The following is a 15612-nucleotide window of genomic DNA, read 5'->3' on the forward strand; positions in this document are numbered from 1 at the left end:
ATTTGGGAATACTTGATCCTGTAAGTGTCTGACTCAAGAATACTACCATCTGAGCCACAGTTGAGAAGGAAGGAAAGTAAACAGTAATTCACACTCATTATTCAACCACAGTAACATGTAGTTACAATTACTGATCAAGCCGGCACTGCCAATTCTACATGAGGCAGTTTGCAATGATCTTTCCCTGTCAATAGTGAAGGGTTCATGGTGCTATATGTTGGAAAGTTACTTATTGGAGCCTCTGGTTAGATCACACCTGTATGGGTCCCTCAAGTTTTTGTTGTTTACACGTTTCATGGAACCAATTTCTTTTTTCTACAATCACCAAGCACCCTCAGTAATGATGGGAATAGGGTCTGCTAAGCTGCCTTCAAGAAAGTCACCATTCCTTGGGCAAGGGGAGAGGGTGAGGAATAGTCCTTCAGGGTAACCTCAGCCAAAGTGAGAATTGAACCCATGCTGTTGGCATCATTCTGCACTGCAATTAGTCATTTAGCCAACCGAGCTACCTGATCCCCACATGATGCATACCGCACACCCTCCACAAGCTGCGCATTGTTTGATGGTGAGGCCTCCATTGGTGCTCTGAATAGCCCCATCTTTAACACGAGGGTATGGTCATGCTGCCATCCTCAAGAACTGAAGATAAACCCACACAAGTGCCATTTGGTATTCTTCTGAACTTCAATCACATGTTGAGACTATGGAGCCCGTGTACAAATTAAGTTGTGGAATGGAATGTGTGGAACACCAATGACTGAGTCAGTCCCCATAACCCTGCATTGAACAGCTTACAGTCAAGCAAGTAGCTTTACTACAATTATAGGAAATAGGATACAGACACAAGTTTTAAACAATATAAATGCAAGATTATCAAAGGCACGCAAATCCCTTCAGCAAGCTCCTTACATTAAGGGAGGTCTTCCTCAGTAAACTAATCTGGCAATAGCCTGTATTGACACTGGCATTTAAATTAGAGGCAACTTCAGACTCACTGTCCAATGTCTGCATTAAGGTCAAACACTTCCAGCCAGATTAAAACTGCACAGCTCGCATTACTAAATATTGAGGTTTAATATGGGGAGCAAACTGACCTTTATTGCCTCCGTGTGCTAACACTTGACACGGCTCTGTTCACTCAAGCTAATGTAGTATTTCCAACAATTTGGCAGGCTATGAAGGGGAGATTTACTAGAACTGCTTAAAACGCAGTTTTGTTCTAAAATGAACCATGAGCTGGAAATTAGTGCCTGGAAGCAAATCTAATGGTACCATTCAAAAAGGAACTAGAAGGGGAAAAAAAACATGGCATTTTTCAGGGAGAGCAGGGAGGTGGGACTAAATTGAGCAACTCTCTAAAAGTGCCAGTAGTGGGGTGCTGGGCTGAACAGGTTTTCTGCAAGATCCTTGCTTGGAATGCACAATTCAATGTGAGGCAGAGTATCTTAATTCCAACAGCAAACAGCATTACTCAAATTAAAAGGTTGAACAATAAGACGTAATGAAGACCTGTTAAGCCTACAAAGACATTCACAAATTATATTAACAAGGATCTCAATAAGCACATGGTGCCATGTGTTCACTTTGAGTAGTATTGAGACGTACTGGACACTGGAACCCTCATTCCCATCCTCCACCTTTCAACTAAAATCCCATTAGTGTAGCCTCATATTCCACCTCAAAAATGTCTGTGATAAACCTACCTTATTTTTAAACAATTCCTTTGTAGTTTTGGCTAACTGGGCACCATACCAAGAGGGCAACAGGAAGTGTCGACCCAGGCACGATGAATGCTTTTCCACAAATAGAAATGGATCACAGCCAGATCAGATGAATTGTTTATTACTGCCCAGTGATCTGGGATACTCCACAATGAGTGACCAAGAGAGCCAGACTATGGTTCAGGCTGGATTTGCTGCCTTTAAAAGATACACAAACAAGTAAAAGTATAGTCGCCACAGTCCTATTGGACCATAGGTCAGTTCTCTCATTAGAGAGAGAGACAACTGTTGGTGCTTTAACCTGAGGGTCACCACACCTCAGGCAAGGAGAGAGATTGAGAAGGAGAGTCCTTTACAGTAACCTCAGCCAGTGTGGGGATTGAACTTACACTGTTGGGATCACTTGGCATTGTAACTAGTCATTTAACCAGTGAATTAACTGATCCCCATAGGACCGCCCACAAGCTGCAGATTTTGATGGTGAGGCTTCCATTGGTCTTCTGAACTACCCCACCTTTAACAATAAAAGCAACACAGAAAGGGGGAACAGGAGTCAGCCATTTGAGGTGTGCTGCCATTCAATAAGACCTTGGTGGATTGAATTGCAACCTCAACACCACATTCCCATCTGCCCCCTCAACTCCCTGGTTTGGCAAAAATCAATCACTCAGCCTTTAACAGGTGCAATGCCATAGCTTCCACTGATGTCTGGGGAACTGAACTCCACTGACTAACAACATTCAGAGGAAACAAACATTGTTGTCTTGGTATTAGAAGGGAAGCATCTTACTCTTGAACTGCATTACTAGTTCCAGGCTCTCCATTAAAGGGAAACATTCTCTCAGGATTCCCCTCTAGATCCTGGTGATTGCAGGATCAGTGATCTTCCCATCACTTTCAGATCCTCACCAGCCAGCAGAATATTTAACATAATACCTGGCTTCTCTTAAGTGTCTGTACAATGTCTGATTACTCCCTCCCCTCTGTCCTGGTCTACAACTGATCTTTGGATAATGTTATTGAGCAGTGAACTGACAATATGATCGCTGCCCAGAGACAGCTCAATGGCAACTGATGGCCAACTATAACAAGATGACAAAGTACATCTTGGACTCAGCCAGGCGTACAGACCACATGACAAAGTGGTGAGAAAGGAATTCATTACATCCTTCATTCCTTTTGCTAAGAGATAGGGAGAAGGTGCCAAACACCAGTGGTATTGAGACTTAGGCAAGTGTCCAGTTTCTAGGATGAACTCAAGACAACAAAGGCAATCAGCATGTCATTTTCTTTTCTAAACATAGGGACCCATTTAAAACACTGACAGCTTTTCCTATAATGAACACATGACAGAAATGTTGCTTCTTTTAGCTGGTTTATGTACCAATAATAAATTGTTCAATGTCTTGAAAGTAACAATTTCTTTAGGTAATCAAGCCTTAGCCCAGCAGACCATTTTGGTGCCAATTTTCCCAGATATCTATCCTCGAGATTTTTCTGCTGCAGTGCACCAGAAGCTACAGAAGATAAAGGAATCAGGGAAAGAATGCAGAGGGGAAATACCAGCTAAAACTGTCGATGGCAAGATAAACCAAAAAACATTGGACATTCACAACACCAAACGGTCCAGTATCTGAAGCAAGAGTGAATGTACGCAGAATCAAAGAGCACAGCAGGTCAGGTAGTGTCCGAGGAGCAGGACAGTCAATGTTTCGAGCATAAGTCCTTTATCATGAATGTGGAGGGCTGAGAGGTAAATGGGGGGAGGTGGGGATGGGGGTAAGATAGCTGGGAATGCAATAGGTAGATGAAGGTGGGAGCGGATAGGCGGGATAAAAGATGGACAGGTGGGATAAAAGATGGACAGGTAGGAGAGTTCAAGAGGGTGGTGCCGAGTTAGAGGATCCACTCCATCCTCCTCTCCAACCTATCACCATCCACCATCTTCATCTACCTTTCACATTCCCAGATACCTTGCCCCTAGCCACACCCCCCTCCCATTTATCTCTCAGCTCCCATGGGTCTCCCCCACATTCCTGAAGGACTTATGCTTGAAACGGCAACTCTCCTGCTCCTCAGATTTTCCAGCGCCACACTTTTTGACTCTGATCTCCAGCATCTGCAATCCTCACTTTCTCCTGAATGTGTGCCCTAGTCAGCCATATCACTGCACCATCACTGGAGACTCTACCAGCATTATCTGTTGCACCAGAGCATAACATGCATCTGAAAAATACATTGTCACAGCACATAGACTGCAACAATTCAAGCAGGCAGCTCACCACTACCTTCCTCAGGACAACTAGGGACGGGCAATAAATGCTGACCCAGCCAGTGATGCCCATATCTTGTGAATATGGGATAAATAATGTGGCAATTATGTGTTTGCTCCAGTGCTGGTCACTGGGACACGTTCCACCCACACCACTGCAGAGACAGGACATGAAGCAATGAGGAAATCAGGCTTTACGACAGCATGATCTACAGGTAATAGACTCCCATCCAGAAGCAGATATGGGCGCAGTATCTAAAGGCAACGAATACACAAGTGGAATCTGTAGACAGGCTCAGACCTGGTTTGGAACATAATTGTAGCATCCCCAATGGCATCACATTTAAAATGAAGGGCTGAATGGCCTAGTCCTGCTCCTACATCTTTTGATAAAACTAACCAGGTGTGAAAATGAAGGCAACAGATGAACAACAAAAGGACATTCTTTAAAAAAAAATGTTTTATTTGACGGGATGTATGATTTGCTACCCATCAGTAATGTGCCTTGAACAGAGTGGCTTGCTGATCCATTGTATTGCTATGGGTCTGGAGTCACACATAAGCTAGACCAGGTAAAGATGGTGGATTTCCTTTCCCGAAGGATATTTGTGAAGCAGATGGGTCTTAACAACAATTGTTGATAGTTTCATGGTCATCATTATGGAGTACTGTTTCCAATTCAGATTTAGTTTAATTGACTTGATCTCATACCCAGTGAGCATTATCTTGGGATTACTAGTCCAGTGACATTACGGTCAATCTTCCGTCTCGCAGATGCTAATAGATTGGATAAAGTAGGGTAGGTTGTGGCTCCTGGGGAGCATAAAAATCAACATATTGGGGCTGAATGGCCTGCTTTTACAGTATCATAAGTTGCCTCAATGTCTTACTTCAACATGCAGCAGGTCATGGGATACAGGGGCCTGTCTTTGGTCAATGCCAGTGGGGATAGATGCCTAAAACGCCATGAGACTCTTTTACCTCTGTGCTGCTCCAGGGTTTTATAATGTGAAGTATCAAGGTGTATTCATCACAAAGATGGTGTTCCTTTAGCATCAGTGCATAGCAGTGCTGGAGCAAAAGGCAACCAACATTACTGGCCCACATCACTGCCTATTGGCACTGCAGCCTGTAATCCAGAACTTCCTTCTCTGTATTTAAAGATAGAATTAAACTCAACATTCCTCAGCAATTTTTGTTTTGGATGCTGTTAAAAGACTATTTCAATTTTGGCTACAATCTTACCAAAAAAAAACTGAATGTTAATTGAACCCATCATCATCTCAAGTCAACAGCTTAACAGGGGCATCAGCGAAGAAACCACGAGCAGTATGAATACCCTGTTTCACAGAATCACTATAGTGCAGAAAGAGGCCATTTGGCCCATCGAGTCTACAATGACCCTCTGACCAGGAGTAAGCCATTCAGCCCCATGAACCTGCTCCACAATTCAATGGTTGAACTGTGGCCTAACTCCACATATCTGCCTTTGGCCCATATCCCTTAATACCTTTGCTTAACAAACATTTATAGGGACCACGCAAATGGCGCTCAGTACAAAATCAGGTTGACAGCATTTCACATCAGGTACCTAGGGGATGGGAACAGAATTGACTCCAACTAGTAATACTGCTTCATAGAGATGTACAGCATGGAAACAGACCCTTCGGTCCATGCCAACCAGATATCCCAACCCAATTCAGTCCCACCTGTCAGCACCCGACCCATATCCCTCCAAACCCTTCCTATTCAAATGTCTCTTAAATGTTGCAATTGTACCAGCCTCCACCACATCCTCTGGCAGCTCATTCCATTCACGCACCACCCTCTGCGTGAAAAAGTTGCCCCTTAGGTCTCTTTTATATCTTTCCCCCCTCACCCTAAACCTATGCCCTCTAGTTCTGGACTCCCCCACCCCAGGGAAAAGACTTTGTCTATTTATCCTATCCATATCCCTCATAATTTTATAAACCTCTATAAGGTCACCCCTCAGCCTCCGATGCTCCAGGGAAAACAGCCCCAGTCTCTTCAGCCTCCCTCCGTAGCTCAGATCCTCCAACATCCTTGTAAATCTTTTCTGAACCCTTTCAAGTTTCACAACATCTTTCCGATAGTGTTGCAACAGAACAGGTGCCCAGGATTCAGGACAACTGAATGTATAAACGGGAAGTCATTCAGCCCCTCAAACCGGTTACACAGGAACATGAAGAGTCCATTCAGCCCTTTGATCCTGTTACACAGGAAAGGGAGTAAGTCATTTATCCCCTCAAGTGTTTTACATCTGAACAGATAGTGTTGTTCATGTCCTCATGAATGTTCCATTAGAATAAGCCATTCAGCCCTTGGTGCTATCCTCAATTAAGGCTGACTCCCCAATAAAAGTTCATCCATGTCTCAATTCCATGTACTTGCCTGTGTTCCTTAATCCCCTGCGACCTTTATTGAAAACAGGCAGCGAACAGAGGTACAGATGATTGTTTTATTTCAAAGTACAACATGAAAGAAACTAGTTTTTAAAGGGACCGGGGCAGGGGGTAATACAAACATAGCTCATGGCCCTCACACTTTCAGACAAATTTTATATTAGAAATGCTCTCAAAGGCAGTTAAAAATAACAGGTATCAATAAAAAAACGGGTACAAGTTATTTTTGTTTGGGGGGGGGCGTCATCTAAAGTTGTGTAAAGTGTATAGGGGTTCACTTCTTGGACTCCAATCATTCAACCCAAATAATTGTGTTACTTGTCTGATTAATAGTCTAACTATTTAGACATTGGTCATAGGAAATGTTTTAAAACAAACAGAAATGCCAGTCTCCCATCACGGAGTTCATTCATGGCCCAGTGAGTGTACTCCAGGTTCTTGAATACCCTGCAAGGATTCCCTGGCATGTCCCTACAACCCAGTGGTTACTCCATCGCTCTGCCTTTTTGCTTTCACGGTTTCATGGTCACCTGTTTGCCCAATTTATCACCTTGGCCGACCTCCACTTGGCTGAGTTTGGCCTTTTTAGATGGCGTACCTGACTTCTCCCACGAGTTTCCTTTTGCCCCTTTCTCTGAACTTCTCTTTCTCTTGTTTTGCTTTTGCGTCTGACCTCTCCCTGCAGCCTTTGGAACCTTCCCAGACTGTGGAACCGTCCCAGACTGTGGAACCGTCCCAGACTGTGGAACCTTCCCAGACTGTGGAACCTTCCCAGATTTTGAAACCTTCCCAGAGTTTGGAACCTTCCCAGACTTTCCCACGGAGTCTCTCCCTCCCTCCTGCACCTTCTCCTGAGGCAGGCCTTTCTTCTTCTTCCAGTTCTTCCGTTTTTTGGTCTCTGGGAGAAATCCTTTCTTTTTCTTCAAAGTCTTCCCTTTTTGAGCCTGTGGGTTGTGTGTCGCCTGTTTCACCACCTTCTTCGTGGGTCGCCTGTCAACACAACATGAGCAAAGAACATTTAAGCCAACAAACACTCACCGTGAGACATAACAGTACAGCATCCCAGAGCTGTCAGAACACTTTACTAAAATATATCGGATTGTGTGGGGTGGATACAGGGAGGATGGCTCCTTTTGATGGACTGATGAGAACAAGGAAACATACGTTAAATGGTTTTTAAGTCAGAGATTAGGAGGCCTTCTTCCTCTTAAGATTATCATTAAGCTGTGGAATTCTCTTCCCTAGAAATCAGTGGTCGCTGGGTCAGTGAATCCCTTCAAGATGGAGTTAGATTTTTGACAGACAAAGGAGTCAAAGGGACTGGGAACGGCACAGAGTTAAAACCATAACTTTATTGCTGCTACTTCTCCTTCTCATTATTTTCCCCTGTGCAGATAGGGTCATGGAGTCATAGAGATGGACAGCATGGAAACAGACCCTTCGGTCCAACCCGTCCATGCCGACCATCTCCAAAGTCTGTGTCTAGTATCAACTTCTAAAACTGGAAGTTATTCACTGAAGCAACGTTAGCACGTTGATTAGTGCACACAGATCATTAGAGCAGCATCGAGGGCAAGCTTCTCATTGAAAATCCTGCTCCGTCAACTCTGGGCAGACAAGAGAATTCCTGCTGCTGAACTTCAACTGAAAATTTTAGTCAGGTACAAAACGGACACCAGCTTACCATAAACGTACTGAACTTCAACGGGAAAAAATAATTGCTAATGTATTCCCGGATTCCATTTGAGCATTGACCTGCACATCAACTTAATTCATTCACCTTTCTCCATATTCTTCAGTATTCAAATTCTTTATATTGTTTCCAAAGTGGACAATTTCACATTTTCCAACATTACACTTTGCCCAGCTATTTAACTACCTATATCCCTTTCTGTTGTTGCCACCACAACTTACTTGTCTTTATCATTGCTAAATTTAAACTTACCTTCAGTTGCTTCATCTAAGTCATTTATAAAAATAGAACATAGAAAAGTACAGCACGATGTTGTGCTGAGGTTTAATCCTAATGTAAAATATAATAACTTAACCTACACACCCCTCAATTCACTGCTATCCATGTGCATGTCCAGCAGTTGCTTAAATGTCCCTAATGACTCTGCTTCCACCACCACCACTGGCAACACATTCCATGCATTCACAACTCTGCGTAAAAAACCTTCCTCTGATGTTCCGTCTATATCTTTTTCCTAATATCTTAAAACTACGCCCCCTCGTGCCAGTCAATCCTGCCCTGGGGAAAAGTCTCTGGCTATTGACTCTATCTATTGCACTCATTTATCTTGTATACCTCGATCAGGTCTCCTCTCTTCCTTCTTCTCTCCAGAGAGAAAAGTCCGAGCTTATTCAACCTTTCTTCATAAGGCAAGTCCTCCAGTCCAGGCAGCATCCTGGTAAACCTTCTTTGCACCCTCTCCAAAGCCTCTGTATCTTTCCTATAGTAGGGTGATCAGAACTGGACACAATATTCCAAGTGTGGTCTCACCAGGGACTTATAGAGTTGTAACAAAACCTTACGGTTCTTAAACTCGATCCCCCTGTTAAAACATTAAGGCCCCAGCACTGATGGTTGTGGCACACCATTCATTTATACCTTAGCAACTCCAACATTCCCCATATATGCCTATTCTTGGTTTGCAGTTAAGTAGCCAATTTTCTATCCATGCACTTTACCCCCCCTTTCGATATGGCATTTTATCAAGCGTCGCCTGGAAATCTAAGTACTCAGCAGTTTAGCCACCACATACCACACAACAGCAAAACGTTAGTTAAACCTGATTTCCCTTTCACAAATTCATATTTACTTTTCCCAGTTTGTTTACATTCTTCCAGGAGCCCTGCTACAACATTTTTAACACTCGCTTTGGACATCATTCCTGCGAGGTGTTAAGCTCATTGGCTTGCAATTTCATGCTGTCTCCTTTCCTTTGTTGAATACAGGTCTAGAGGTGACCACTACCTCACTTACAACTTCCCATAGTTTCTGCTGCTTTTAGCCACCTGATCAAGTTTACACAATGCAACTCATTGGACTTCATGTGAGCAACTCTGGATTTTAGAATTCGTTTCTTGGAGTCATTCAAATATGGTGACAGCTGAGGCCCCAGTACAGACCCCCGAGGAATATTACTGGTTAGTTCTTCCAAGGGATGGGGATGTTGCTGGCTGGGGACAGCATTTATTGCCATTCCCCAATAGCTTTGAGAAGATGGTGGTGAGCTGCCTTCTTGAACCACTACACAGTAATGAGGTAGAAACTAAAGCCTACAAAGGAACTAGATAATGAAGTCAGCGTGACTAAGGGGAAGAGTAGGCAGGGAGCACATGATAAGCACAAAGGGACACAGGTGGTCTGAGGTGCATTTGTTTTAACGTGAGAAGTATAGTAGGTAAGGCAGATGAAATTAGGGCTTGGAGTAGTCCCTGGGAGTATGATGTTATTGCTACTACTGAGACCTGTTGAGGGAAGGGCATGATTGGCAACAACATATCTCAGGATATAGATGCTTCAGGAGGGATAGAGGGGGAAGTAAAACAGGTGGAGGAGTTGCATTATTGTCAGAGAGGATATCACAGCTGTGCTGAAGGAGGGCACTATGGAGGACTCGAGCAGTGAGGCAGTATGGGCAGAGCTCAGAAATAGGAAGGGTGCAGTAACAATGTTGGGACTGTACTACAGGCCTCCCAACAGCAAGCGTGAGGTAGAGGTACAAATACGCAAAAAGATTATGGAAAGATGTAGGAGCAACAGGGTGATGGTGATAGGAGATTTTAATTTTCCCAATATTGACTAGGATTCTCTTAGTGTTAGAGGTCCAGATGGAGCAGAATTTGTAAGGAGCATCCAGGAGGGTTTTAGAACATAGAACATAGAACATTACAGCGCAGTACAGGCCCTTCGGCCCTCGATGTTGCGCCGATCAAAGCACCCCTAACCTACACTAAGCCACTATCCTGCATATACCTATCCAATGCCCGCTTAAATACCCATAAAGAGGGAGAGTCCACTACTGCTACTGGCAGGGCATTCCATGAACTTACGACTCGCTGAGTGAAGAACCTACCCCTAACATCAGTCCTATATCTACCCCCCCCTTAATTTAAAGCTATGCCCCCTTGTAATAGCTGACTCCATACGTGGAAAAAGGTTCTCACTGTCAACCCGATCTAACCCCCTAATCATCTTGTACACCTCTATCAAATCACCCCTAAACCTTCTTTTCTCCAATGAAAACAACCCCAAGTGCCTCAGCCTTTCCTCATAGGATTTTCCTACCATACCAGGCAACATCCTGGTAAACTTCCTCTGCACCCGTTCCAGTGCCTCCACATCCTTCCTATAGTATGGCGACCAAAACTGCACACAATATTCCAGATGCGGCCGCACCAGAGTCTTATACAACTGCAGCATGACCTCAGGACTCCGGAACTCAATTCCTCTACCAATAAAAGCCAGTACGCCATATGCCTTCTTCACTGCACTATTTACCTGGGTGGCAACTTTCAGAGATCTGTGTACATGGACACCAAGATCCCTCTGCTCTTCCACACTACCAAGTAGTCTACCATTAGCCCAGTAATCCATCTTTTTATTACTCTTTCCAAAGTGAATCACTTCACACTTAGCTACATTGAACTCCATAATAGAGCAGTATGTAAATAGTCCAACTGAGAAAGGGCCACACTGGACCTGGTGATGGAGAATGAGCCCGGCCAGGTGGTTGAAGGTTCAGTAGGGTATTCCTGATGAAGGGCTTTTGCCCGAAACATCGATTTTATTGCTCCCCGGATGCTGCCTGAACTGCTGTGCTTTTCCAGCACCATTCTAATCTAGACTTTGGTTTCCAGCATCTGCAGTCATTGTTTTTACCAAGGGGATTACTTTGGGATAGTGGTCTCAATTCCACAAGTTTTAGAACACTCATGGACAAAGACAAGAGTGGTCCTAAAGGAAGAGTGCTAAATTATGGGAAGGCCAACTATAGCTAAATTTGGCAGAAGCTGGGGAATGCAGACTGGGAGGAGCTATTTGAAGGTAAAACCACATGTGGGAGGCTTTTAAAGAGGGGTTGATTAGAGTGCAGGACAGACATGTCCCTGTGAAAATGAGGGAAGAAAATGGCAAGATTAGGGAACCATAGACAACAGGTGAAATTGTGAGGCTAGCTAAGAGGAAAAAGGAAGCATACATAAGATTTAGGCAAATGAAAACAGATGAAGCTTTAGAAGAATATCGGGAAAGTAGGACCAATCCGAAAGGAGGAATTAAGAGGGCTAAAAGGGATCATGAAATATCTTTAGCAAACAGATTAAGGAAAATCCCAAAATCTTTTATTCATATATAAGGAGCAAGAGGGTAACTAGAGAAAGGGTTGGCCCGCTCAAGGACAAAGGAGGAAAGTTATGCATTGAGTCAGAGAAAATGGGTGAGATTTTTAATGAATACTTTGCACCGGTATCCACTGAGGAGAGGGACATGACGGATGTTGAAGTAAGTGATAGATGTTTGATTACTCTAGGTCAAGTCGGCATAAGGAGGGACAAACTGTTGGGCATTCTAAAAGGCATTTAGGTGGACGGGATCTATCCCAGGTTACTGAGGGAAGCGAGAGTGGAGCCTTAACAGAAATCTTTGCAGCATCCTTGAACATGGGCGAGGTCCCAGAGGACTTGAGAATTGGTAACGTTGTCCCCTTGTTTAAGAAGGGTAGCAGGGATGATCCAGGTCATTACAGACCGGTGAGCTTGATGTCAGTGGTACGGAAGCTGCTGGAGAAGATACTGTGAGATAGGATCTATTTACATTTAGAAGAGAATGGGTTATCAGTTATAGGCAACATGGTTTTATGCAGGGAAGATCATGTCTTACCAATTTAATAGAATTATTTGAAGAAGTGACAAAGTTGATAAGGGAAGGGCTGTAGATGTCATATACATGGACTTCAGTAAGGCTTTTGATAAGATCCCCCATGGTTGGCTGATGGAAAAAGTGAATTCGCATGGAGTCCAGGGTGTACTAGCTAGATGGATATAGAACTGGTTGGGTAGCAGGAGACAGAGTAGTAGTGGAAGGGAGTGTCTCAAAATGGAGAACTGTGACCAGATGTGTTCCACAGGGATCCGTGGAACTGTTTGTGTTATACATAAATGATCTGGAGGAAAGCTTAGGTGGTCTGATTAGCAAGTACGCAGATAACACTAAGATTGCTGGAGTAGCAGACAGCAAAGGGGACTGTCTGAGAATACAGCAGAATATAGATTGGAGAGTTGGCAGATGGAGTTCAATCTGGGCAAATGCAAGGTGATGCATTTTGGACGATCTCATTCAAGAATGAACTATATGGTAAATGAAAAAGCCCTGGAGAAAACTGATGTACAGAGAGATCTGGGTGTTCAAGTCCCCGAAGGTGGCAATGCAGGTCGATAGAGTAGTCAAGATGGCTTATGGCATGCTTTGCTTCATTGGACGGGGTACTGAGTACAAGAGTTGGCAGGTCATGTTATGGTTATGTAAGACTTTGATTCAGCCACATTTGGAATACTGCGTACAGTTCTGGTCGCCACATTACCAAAAGGATGTGGATACTTTGGAGAGGGCGCAGAGGTGCTAACTAAAAACAGAGATTGAGTGATTGAGTAGATTAGGATTATTTTCATTAGAAAGGTGGAGGTTGAGGGCGGACCTGATTGAGGTCTACAAAAGCATGAGAGGCATAGACAGGGTGGATAGCAAGAAGCTTTTTCCCAGAGTGGGGGGGGGGGAGCTCAATGACCAGAGGGTTAAGAGTTTAAAGTGAGAGGGGAGAAGTTTAAGGGAGATATGTGTGGAGGGTGGTGCCTGAAATGCTTTGCCAGCAGAGGTGGTAGAGGCGGGCACGATAGCGTGATTTAAGATTTATCTAGACAGATACATGAATGGGCAGGGAGAAGAGGGATATAGATCCTTAAAAACTAGGCACAGGTTTAGATAGACTATCTGATCGGTGCAGGCTTGGAGGACCGAAGGGCCTGGTCCTGTGCTGTAATTTTCTTTGTTCACTGCAGCACATTTGGTGCAAGGAGACCCACAGTGCAGGTTGGGAGGGAATTCTAGGATTTTGATCCAATGACATTGAAGGAATGGCAATATGTTTCCAAGTCAGGGTAGTAAGTAACTCGGAGAGGAATATCTACTGCCTTGCCCTCTTAGATTTTAGTAGCCTTGGGTTTAAGGTGGTGTCTAAGGAGCCTTGGTGAATTTCTACAGTGCATCTTGTAGACAGTAAACACTGCTTCTACTAAGCGACAGTGGTGAAGGGACTGAATGTGGATGTGGTGCCAATCAAGCAGGGGCTGCTTTGTCCTGGATGGTGTTAAGCTTCCACAGTGTTGTTGGAGCTGCACCCATCCAACCAAGTGGGGGGGTATCCAATCACATCCTGACTTGTTCCTTGTAGATAGTAGATGGGCTTTGGGGGAGTCAGGAAGTGAATTACTCACTGCAGAACTCTGATCTGGTCTGATAGCCACAGTATTTGTATGACTAGTCCTGTTCAGTTTCTAGGATGTTGATTACTTGAAATATTCCAATAGAGAACATTCTGTTGGAAGCCCAGAATATTTAACTCTCAGTTGTGCCCTGGTTGCAGCCAGGTCTCTGTAATGGCTACCATATCACATTGGGCAAACTGAATTTGCACTCAACTGTTTTACTTCTTGCACTACCTTTGTGCGTGCACATAATCACCTTGCCTGTCTTTTAATCACCCTCAGATGATCCACCATGTGGACTTTCTCCCACTTCCTGTTAATTGTAAGATAAGCAATGGCCAAGAAACAAGTTAACAGGCAACTGGCTAAATACTATATTTGATACAGTTTCCAGACTGGGATACGCTGCTTTCAGAAACTGACGAGTCAGAAGTTGGAAGTACTTACTTGAATCCAAACAGTTTCATCACACGCCAGTATGTGTTTTTCACCTGTGAGGTCTTGCCAAATTCTTCCTGCTTCTCCAGTGACTGTAGTACAGGCACCAGGACCTTTATTGAGATATTCAACTTCTGCAGAACAAAATGCACACATTGATCAGCTTTCGACAGTCTGAATAGTGACAATCTGTGGGAGGAACCAAAGCAACTACACACAGGAAGTGACCTTAATGACCTAAAAGTTGAGAAACTAAGATGCAGATTTTCAATATTTACAAGTTGGAAAACATGCGTCTTCACACCTACGGTCCCCCTATGTCACCTTGTGCCCCTCACTCGCTTCCATTTCTTCTCACGCCACTTCCAATAACCACAAAAGGCAAACCTCAAAAATCAAATGGACAGTCCAGGCCTTGGTTTATTGTCTGATCTGAAAGACAGCATGTCCCATGGTACTGCACAGAATTGCCCAGCTACAAGGAGTGGTGCTTGGCCAGTCTGGCCTCCCCACTAGCAGATCACAACTTCATTGGTCTTTTATCATCAGATCACTTAGCCCAAAAAACTCATTAACTCCAACTGGTTATTGCTCCCCGCTCCTTCCACCTCTGGACTTTGAGATTAAATTCAATTGTCTGCTTTATAACAAATCATTCACAGAAAGGCCGCCATTTTGAGCATATTGTCTCTTACCTGTTCCTTCACAATCTTGTCAAGAGTGGAGATTAGCTTCAAGCAATTTACTATTTTTGCCTGCTCCACCTTCAGTGTAACCTTTGTTATGGTTTTCAAACACTGCGCCGAGAGAAAGGGAGAGGAAAAAGAAAGAAGCAAAATGAAATGTTCCAACTCAACCACGGAATCAGTTTCTTATTTCAGAATATTTGTGACCTGCTAGCTCATCTGTCCAATAGGATCACTTGGTGCGATGATTTGAATATAGTACAAAATTCTCCGCCTCTGGGCCTATTCTGATCTCCTTTAAATCCTCGACTTCCTAGAATCCAGTATAGGTAGCCAAGAGCTTCAAGGTCTGGAATTCCCTACTGACTCCCTAGAACATAACATTGACCACACACATTGGCATCTACCCTAAAGGCAGGCAATGTTATTAAACCTGATAGGTCATTGGTGCTGATGTATGGCTGGATGGCACCAGTTACTCTCACTCAGCCCACCCCACCAACACTGCCAAAGAAGCACTAGTTCCTTGGCCACCGGGTCACACAAATCTCCGCAACATGATGCAGCAAGTACTCAACTCTGGG

The 15612-nt window shown here is 43.9% G+C and overlaps 1 protein-coding gene across 1 annotated transcript in view; it reads right to left on the reverse strand.

Annotated features, from left to right (window-relative positions):
- Nucleotides 1-6458: 6458 nt before the first annotated feature.
- The window catches only part of mybbp1a (MYB binding protein (P160) 1a), a 98380-nt gene continuing 89226 nt past the window's right edge, over nt 6459-15612 (reverse strand). Inside the window, exons 25-27 of the mRNA XM_072589331.1 lie at nt 15038-15139; nt 14352-14476; nt 6459-7406 (exon numbers count right to left, since the gene is read on the reverse strand). Coding sequence (XP_072445432.1) covers nt 6929-7406; nt 14352-14476; nt 15038-15139 — 705 coding nt within the window. The 3' untranslated portion in view covers nt 6459-6928. The remainder of the gene's footprint in view (nt 7407-14351; nt 14477-15037; nt 15140-15612) is intronic.

The sequence above is a fragment of the Chiloscyllium punctatum genome, chromosome 19 (genome assembly GCF_047496795.1).
Source record: "Chiloscyllium punctatum isolate Juve2018m chromosome 19, sChiPun1.3, whole genome shotgun sequence".
Lineage (NCBI taxonomy): Eukaryota > Metazoa > Chordata > Chondrichthyes > Orectolobiformes > Hemiscylliidae > Chiloscyllium > Chiloscyllium punctatum.